The following is a 9,715-nucleotide window of genomic DNA, read 5'->3' on the forward strand; positions in this document are numbered from 1 at the left end:
AGACGTTTATAACATAAAATATTATAAATATGATATTATATATAAAAGTTATATAAAATATTTATATAAAACTAAAAATTATGAAATTATAAACAAAAACTAAATAAAACATTTATTTATATTTATATTAAACAATATATGAATATTTATAACTATATATATAAATAAAACTCTAATTGAAATTGAAAAAATACATTAAACAAGTTATATGTAATTTTAAGCGGTCAATGCGGTTATCTAGGCGTCGCATAAGAGCCTAGCGCCTAGTCGGGGCCTAGGCGACCGCCTAGACTGCTTTTTAGAACACTGCATCTTTGATTTATTATTTTTTAAGACCACCAATATTAGATATATCAAATCAGCATGATTTAGATAAGATTGTATAAAACCACAAAATGTCTTGTTATATACCATTATTTAATAACAATTACAATAAATATCTTATAAATGATATAATTTGTGATGTTAAAAAAAATTAAAAAATGATATAATTTGTAAATTTTTATATAGAATAAATAATTATTAAATTTTAAAATTCATTACTTTTAAAAAGTAAATCGTTCCAAAGTGTACCACAATTAAAATATTATATATATATATGACTCATGGTATACCGCGGGATAAATAATTCCGTAATTAGCTCAAACAAATCTCTATTTCAACAACCAAAGAATTACAAATTGAATAAGAAATTTTCTAAATTAATTCGAAAAAATAGCTAACTTCCTTAATTAATTCAAAATAATTTACGTTTTAGATTCGATTCATTTATGATATTTTGATTTTTGATCTAACTGAATTATATAAAATATGAGTTTGTGGTTGTTAACATAAATTAACTCATTCTTCGAACATTATTAATTTTTTAAAAATATTATTATTTTCCGTTTTCATATCTTAACAAAATTATCCATAATTAAGTATTATATAATAAGAAAATTATATTCATTTTAATATTATATAACGAGAGAGACAAAAAAATTAATATTTTTCACTTACTACTATAAGTCTATAATATATCAAAATTTTATTCTAAAATATATAATATATAAATTTTGTACTAAATGAATTTTAACCCGTATCAGGTTCTAACCTTTATAGGCATATTAATACAGATGTAAGTGACGCCTAATACTTCATGACCCGTAAGTCCTTATTAGAAAGATTCAAATTTATTCAATATTTATAGTAGTAGCAAACCTGCCTATAAAGTGGTAATCAGATTAGAGTTGTATTTATTTGAGCTTACTCGAAAATATTGTGATGTAAATATAACTAATTCTCGTTCTGCATGAAATAATATAGTATTTAGCTTTCACAGATAAGGAGGACCAAATTCAGATGTTTTCTTCATTGTGACAACAATCCCTTCATAGTTTTACATATTCCTCTTTACTCCATATATCATCAAGCTCTCCTTCCATTCGTTATCCATATCAAAAACTAAATCAGGCAACATTGGAGATTTAAAATCAAAGCAGAGAGCAGCTTAGACAATGAAGACGAAAATCACAAATAACATTAGATCAATTCTAGATTTATTTTTCAGATTCAATGTCCTATTCCACCAATCAGTTTGTGAACAACATGAATCAATTGGTATAAGATCAACGGAAATAATCATTTTTAGATTACCTTAGATTTTTTTTTTCATCAATTAGATTACCTTAGATTCGAATTTTAAATTCCCTTGCTTCTGACGATTTGAAAAAATCGAAGATGTTTGGTCCTTTCACAACAATCTTTATTACTTCGTTTGTCAATTTGAATGTTATTGTCAGATCCAGATTTGAAGATGTTATAATATAAAGGATTATAAACAGAAATCGAAGATGAAGATTCATGCTAATTTGAAACCATTGTCAGATGCCGCAACCGACAAAAATTCTTCTCAATTTCAGACAATTTTTAGATTTTGTTATTATTATTTTTATTTTTTGCAGATTTTTTTTAGATAATTAAATACGAACCACTCTAACTAATATTAGGCCTATTTATCTTCCAAACAATCTAATTGGACCCACGAATAAAACTATGACACAATGCAAATATAAATCTAATTTGGCCCAAAATATAAATCCTCTCATACAAACAAATATAATCTTTTATCTTAACAAAAATTACACACCACATAAATTATATACAAATCAACACATTTAATATGATGTTTTGTTACCAAGTCAATCTAATACAATATTATATCCAAATAGTGATAGAAACAATAGTAATAAAAATCCTATATTATTATTTGGCATCACTTGTAAACTATACTATTATACTATATTATTACTTTTATTTTCAAACAAATTATACAATTTGATTCATACAAATATTTAATTTCGTGTTATATAGCACGGATCATGATCTAGTATATGTAATATTTTCGCGAGCTTTGGTAATATTTGAAAATGTATCCGTCCTTCGTGCGTTAATAAAAATTCAAATAAGAAAAAAATATATCTATTGTTTTAGATGTTTGATGAGTCATGACATAACAGCTTTTCAAGTGAGAAATGGAAGACACATAATGCAATTTGATTGGTCGGAGATTACGAGGACCAATAAGAGCCTTCGAATAAGGTGAAACAGCATATTGTGTGTTTACGTAGGACCCATGCATTCATATAATATAAAAATTTAGTAAAAATAAAAGAAAATTGGGGAATATATATACCAAAATTATTGGACACCATGGATAATAACCATATCATATGGATCTATGTGTATGCATCTTTGTGGGTAAAGATATAGTCACATTGCTTCTATTCAACAACGTGTGTGTCTCTGCGTCTATAGTGGCCCGTCAAACATTTAATACTATTATGTGTTGGACCATACATTTTGCTAATCAACAAAAAATATACAAAAAGTTAAATCTAAGTGACCATAATTTATACTCTTAATGGTTATCTCTGATAGTACTTGGCCATCATATTATAATCCGGATCAAACCGTAATTTTTCTATGGCATATGCAACGTAAAAAAGACAATTAATGCTTTTGTTGTTTAAATGTACGTGGATCTTGATTGAAATTCTAAACGATTATTCTATTCACTTGCGTTCTATATGTTTGTTAATTTTTAGTCGTAACAATTTTATGTATGGTATAATAAACTAATGCAACATACATATACTATGGATGTGGTTATTTAAAATCCTTAGAAAATATTCTTCTATAGATCTCACATACACATAAAAACGTACACAAGCAGTTATACATATATGTGTCTATATCTATATACAATGACACATCTACAGTTAATTATAGACTTAATAGTCATATATAGAGGTTGACGTACAATATATGTATATGGCGTTACATCGTACGATATGTATGATTGATTAACATGATCTTCTAACTATAAATTAAATTAATTAATCTTTTATCAAAAAAAAATTAATTAAATTAATCATATGTTGCACAAGAATAATTACCAGTTGGTATAACACGGAACTTTTACAATTGAAACCTGGGAGTTACAAAATGAATCGTTTATCAAAATATTCATGATACAAACAAAAAAATAAATAGTTACCCTTATCTTAATCTGCAAAAAAAAAAAACATATTAAAAAAAAAGACATAAATATGGTGCAAACGATGACATAAGAGATGCACAGAAACCATCCAATGATTTAACTGTATCTTACGCTAACCCTAAAGCCACGTGGCGAATTACCACTCCTTCACATTTGCCCCGAATGATAATCTTTTCGGCTCACCGGAGAGAGACACACAGAAAGACTATAGAGAAAGAGAGAGAAAGAAAGAAAGAAAAGAGTGAGAGAGAGTGTTTGATAAGAGAGAGAAAGATAAAAATGGATCAAGATGAGTGGTTGGGAACGCTAAGATACGCGCAGGATAAAGTTTCCGTTGACTCTCTCATGCTCCGGTACCGTCCCATCGCTCCAAAGCCGGCGACTGGTCAGTCATGTGGTGTAGGAGATAATAACAACAACAACTTATACGGTATGAGCAAACGAACCAAACGAAAGTACGTTAGGGTTTCGAAGAATAATAAAGGCACGTGTCGAGGTAAGAGCAGATCTGACTTGTCTGATAATCGGGAACAAACTGAAGTCGTGACGTTGCAACTCTTGCCGGAAAAATCAGATATTTCCGGTGAGTACTCGCCGTTGGATCAGGATAGTCTCGATCCCTCGGTGAAAACGATAATCGGAGAGGAAACACAAGAAACCAACATGTGGGGTACGTTTAACGGCGGCGTCACGGCGGATATGGAGACGTGGGTTACGGTGGAGTCTGTCACAAACGTTTGTGATGGTATTTTGAGTTCCCATGCGGTGGGGTTTACTGACGTTGAGATCGTTGATAATCTTGGTAAGGACACGTGTCCAGCGTTCGTATCTGATGGTTCGAACCGTGTGGTGTGGGTCAACGAGGCTTACCGGAGGAATGTTTCCGGTGATGATTCAACGTCGGTGTCCCCGGATGTCGTGGTGTGGTTGGTGGCGGAGGAGGCAACGGCGGCGATGCATTGTAACTACCAAGCTTTCACGTGTAGGGTGAGGATGCAATACACGTGGAAGGAAACAAAGTATACAAAAACGGTGCCGTGTGATGTGTGGAAAATGGAGTTTGGTGGCTTTGCATGGAGGCTAGACACAACAGCTGCTCTGACTCTCTGGCTTTGATGGTGATTGCTGCAAGAAACATGAGGGTAAGATTACCAAGCTATGTGATTTTAGAGTGTGTCTAATACACAAAACTTTATAATCACTTCAAGCAACTTTGTTTAGACTATTATAAGATGCGTAAGAAGGAAACAAATGATGCTAATGTTGGAAGAAGTGTGGAGAAGCTGGAAAGCTTAAATATATACCGTAATAATGTCATATATTTATTGGCAAAGACTAAATAAAAGATGCCATTGTATGGTTTCGTACCAATCTTGGCTTCTATTTTTATTTTAGATCGATAAATTTGTTAAACATATAACAGATCTGTGTGTTTTAAGATATCACTGATAATTTCAGAGGTATCGTACATCTCGGAAAAATATCAAATTTGTTGATAAAAATGCATATGTATCATAGTGTTGAAAGTGAAATGCAAACAAATAATATATTAAACTAAAGAATATGTTATAAACTTAGATCTGATATATATATATATATATAAACGAAAATATATTGATTGAGAGACAAAAACACATGAACTATATATATGGGGACCCTATTGAGTGTCATACTTCGAATTAAATTCTTCACACTAAGCTTTTGCACCAACATTATATACACACATACTCAACACTTATACATACATACATTGATATATATATGAGATGCTATACCATTTTTTATTTAAGCACAACATGCTATATATTTCATGTCATTGTAACGTGTATACTTGGAAGACTCATATACGTATATATTTCATATCCCTATTTTTATGATAAGTATATATATTTACAGATTTGCTTTAAACATTTTTATATTTGTTTCTTAAAGACTCGTAATTAACATCATCTTAATTAACGACCTTTTTGAAAGATGCATTCATACATCCATCACTTATGTATCTAACAAAAGGATATGTGTCTGTATATGAACACATAATATATGATATATACAAATTATAGCACTTGGTTCTCAATATTGAATATCTACAAATTTGAGCTTCATTTACATGCACTATACTATAATAATTGTTGCGCATATTTCATTTATTCTATATGTACGAGCTAGCTAGGAACGTTAAAAGTTGTTGGCTGAATCGTTCAGATTCATCATCCATATATATGAGTAAATACACTGTATATAAGCGCCCATATATGTGCAGATTTACACATGTTAGACCTGCTTAATTATATATAATGGTGAATTATCAAAAAAAAAAGGAGCATTATCAAAAAAGAGAAAGAAAAACTTTTTAACTATATAATAGTACTAGCCGATGTATAAAGCAATATCTTCGTGGGTTCTGCTTATTTCTGCATGTGGAGATGCCTCATTGGTTGACAAATAAAGAAAGAAAAAAGCCAAAAGTTCTAATGAGGAAGGAGAATAAATAAAGTTGTAACACTCACACAGATAAATCATATACGTGGCATTTGATAAGAGAACAACAGCAACCAATCAGGGTCTCCACATTTCTACCTTCGATTTTCTTTCCGACAAGCTTATGTCATCACTATCTAGGATCCGTTGATTGGTTCGGTCGTTCACGTGTCTTATTGAGCTTAAAATCTGGCCGTACGTTCGATGTCAAGTCTTTTGTGCTCGCGTGTAGTGGAATAGTCTCTTGAGTGCGATGGAATTTTGGTAACAGAGAAAACGATCGAATGATAGCCTTTCACGTGTCTGTTGTATTCTGAATCTGACCTGAGACCATTCAGAGCATATGCAATGCAAGTCTCTCACCAAAGTCTCTCACATACAAAAGTAATAATAAAATAAGAAATAATAGTATTTAATTATATGAGTCTCTCAAAAAAGTTGAGAGAATCTCTCATAGGAGAGACTTTGAGAGATTCTTTTTACTTTTTTTAGAAACTCACATAATTATATATTATTATTTCTTATTTTATTATTACTTTAATACTTGAGAAACTATGGTAAGAGATTTGCATTGCACATGCTCTCAATTTTTCTTTCTTTCTTTCTTACCAATAAATTCAAGTTTTAGTCCTCCTCTTAATGAGTATTTGAAGTCTTTAACTTTGAATTATGTTTTCACAGAACTAATACACCAGTTAAACTATACCAACACTAGATAAATATAATTTAATCTTAAATGTTTAACGTAGGATAAAGATTCGAATATATGACGTACTTTCAAAAATTGACATAAGCTGATAAGCATTGACAAAATATTTAGGATTTGAATATAAGCATAACTTTGATTACTATTAATTTTTTTAAGTAATTCATATTTTTGGTAATTTTCGTTGCTGTTTTTAGTTGAAAATATGTTCTTTTCAAATACGAAATATAAGTTGACAAAAAAATTCATTGTAGAATCGTTTTAAACCATTTGTTGGGTCTGACTCGTTAAAAATGTAGAAGAAATGGAAAAAAAATAAATAAAAGAAAAGAAAAGTCTCATCAAGAAGAAAAAAGAATTCTAGTTGTTTAGAAGATAGAAGAATTCTTTTGTTTTAGTTACTTTTTTGACAATTTTAGAAGAAAAAGTTTTATTCTAATTTTTTTTACTGGTATCTAAGAGTAGATTTTTTTTTCTTCTTTTTCTTCTATTGTAATTAACCGGTCACACTCGTTGTCCTTAAAAAAAAAGCATTCTTTGTCAATCTATTGTAAAAAGTAATCTTGTTTATCATAAATAATAAAAATAATATTGCTAACAAGATAAGAACAATGATGATGATATAATAGACGAAAAATATAATAAATTGACGTTTTTTTCTCCATATGGTGTGTTTTCTCTCCTGTTCTAAAAATCGGCCGTCTAGGCGCTGATCGGGTGGGAATCACGGCGATTTTGTCCAAATCGGTGATCCAATTTTTGTTATTATGATTTTTTGTACATAGCTTTAGAAGGGTATTTTGGAGTTAAAAAAAAAAACAAAAACACTTTAGTTATTATTTAAAGATATGAATTATTCTAGTTATTAATCCCTATAATATTTATTTAGATAATCTATAATATTGATTGATAAACTTGTAGTACTATTTTGTGTGGTTGAAGTAGGGTTCTATTGGCGTAAAGAGGCTCCACGTGTACTGTCGCTTTCGTTAGTGGTATAATAGATGGAGCTCTTTCATTGGTACACCACTTGGTTGGACCAGAATCTCGACGTTCCCATCACCATAGATACGCTAACATAGCATATATTTAGTCTTCTTTTGTTTTTTTTTTTTCAATTTGGGGAAGAATTGTATTAAGTTCTTAAAGTCTTTTTAGCATTTTCTTTTTCTTTATTGACCTCAAACGGTTGTTACAATGGGAATGAAAAATTCAATCAAGTCTGGCTTATGATAAAGATTTTGTATCTCAAGACATATGGATGTCGAAGTACAGCAAGATCCTGTAGATCACAGGAAAGAGCTGTATGCGGGAAGCTGCGAAACATTAAATGATGAAGATGTGATGAGCTGCGATTGGTGACTGGAGTTTCCAGAACGTGAGAATCAAGTTATTCAAGATATAAGCAAATCAAGGAAAAAAGATTTGAAGATATCTTAGAATAGGAAATTAGGTTAGTTGCGTTTGTGTGGCTACCTATATATTGGCAGTCTAAGCGTTAGTGTAACACCTGTCCCGCCACAAAAGACAGGACTGCGTGTTATCCATTCGGTCTTGCCAAAATATTTCTTTTTTTTTAAATTCACTAACGAACAAACTTCAACCCGCAACTCACGAAACTTACTAACCTGGAAAATGGGGAAAAGGGGTGAGTAAAACAAGTTTACTCAGTGAGGAGATTAACTCTGCCCACTGGACATTACAGTAATCACGTTTCAAACATAATCAACAACCATTACTTAGCATAGATTCAGAATGTCTATCAATCAAACAAACATGCATTTGTCTTGCCACAACTAGATATTTTACTTTCATTTTTAGTTTTAAGTATTTTAACTTATGGATACTCGAGCCTCTTTTAACTTATGGCTACTCAAGCCTACTTATGGAAGACCACGACCTGTAGCTCGATCCTTCCCCTTATTGCTCGTCAGCGGTTAATGACATGTATATTACAGTCCAACCTCCTCGAGTATCCTTCTCATACTCTTTAGTTTTCTTTTCTCATATACATATACTTAATCATTTCTCTAATATAATATACGTTAAACATGATATCAAATAATGTCATTAATGCATTTCACATAACATGTTACTAACAACCTAACTTTATGATACACACAAATTCACATAAATCAATAAAGACAATTTTCGAGCCTATACTCAACAACTATCGAAGAGTATATAAGGAAAGAGGTTACTGCATATCCGCAAATACCACTCTCAACTTAGCCTAGTTGAAGATGAAGAACATTTCTTTTCTCCATTCCCCCTTTAAACAAATTTACTAGCTTGGTTACAACCTCATAGTCTTGAACTCCACCTTGGCTCTCCATCAACCAAGACATAATTATGAGAGTCTTAAAGGCTCCTGCAAAGTTTGGGCTCAAACCAAACTCGTTTAACCAAACAACAACACAAACCATCACAATTTACTCTAGAATTATCAGTCTCGGAAACATACTAATAAGTAAGGAACGAACCGTTACATTCTAAATTACACCGTTGGATCTTGAGCCTGAAGTACCCCAGAGCTCTCCACCAAAATTCAGCCAGATCGGAATAGTTTCAGACCTCCAAACCTTGCCTTGAAGAACCCATCTCGGAACAGCCTTTTAGGGTTTCTGGACTTTGACAGATTCTGCTGTTACTTGGCCAGAAAGCAACATGCATAACACTTTCAATTTAACACCGATTCAAGATCCATCAGTGGTTGTGGATTCATGGCAATGTGATCTTTCCATTGATGCTTTAATCGTGATCTGATTCCTTCTGGTCACAATAAGAAGCCTCACAAAACCCCAATTTGAACTGCTCCTTTTTCCTTCATCTTCTTCCTTCTTTGCTTTTGTTTTGATTTGCCCCTGCCTAGGTCTACTCTGATCTTCTTCATCTCAGCTTCTCCTTACTGTCCCGATCCCTTCTGCTTCCTTTTTCTTTTTCTTTTCTGGTTCTCCTCAAGTGTACGGTGGTAGCTCACAGACTAA

General features: G+C 31.5%; 1 protein-coding gene across 1 annotated transcript; it reads left to right on the plus strand.

Annotated features, from left to right (window-relative positions):
- Nucleotides 1-3,407: 3,407 nt before the first annotated feature.
- On the plus strand, nucleotides 3,408-4,935 carry LOC9313101. The gene has a single exon (XM_021026508.1). It carries the CDS (start codon nucleotides 3,704-3,706, stop codon nucleotides 4,655-4,657), a length of 954 nt encoding a protein of 317 aa, XP_020882167.1. The 5' UTR covers nucleotides 3,408-3,703; the 3' UTR covers nucleotides 4,658-4,935.
- Nucleotides 4,936-9,715: the final 4,780 nt, after the last annotated feature.

This window comes from Arabidopsis lyrata, assembly GCF_000004255.2.
Source record: "Arabidopsis lyrata subsp. lyrata unplaced genomic scaffold ARALYscaffold_5, whole genome shotgun sequence".
NCBI lineage: Eukaryota > Viridiplantae > Streptophyta > Magnoliopsida > Brassicales > Brassicaceae > Arabidopsis > Arabidopsis lyrata.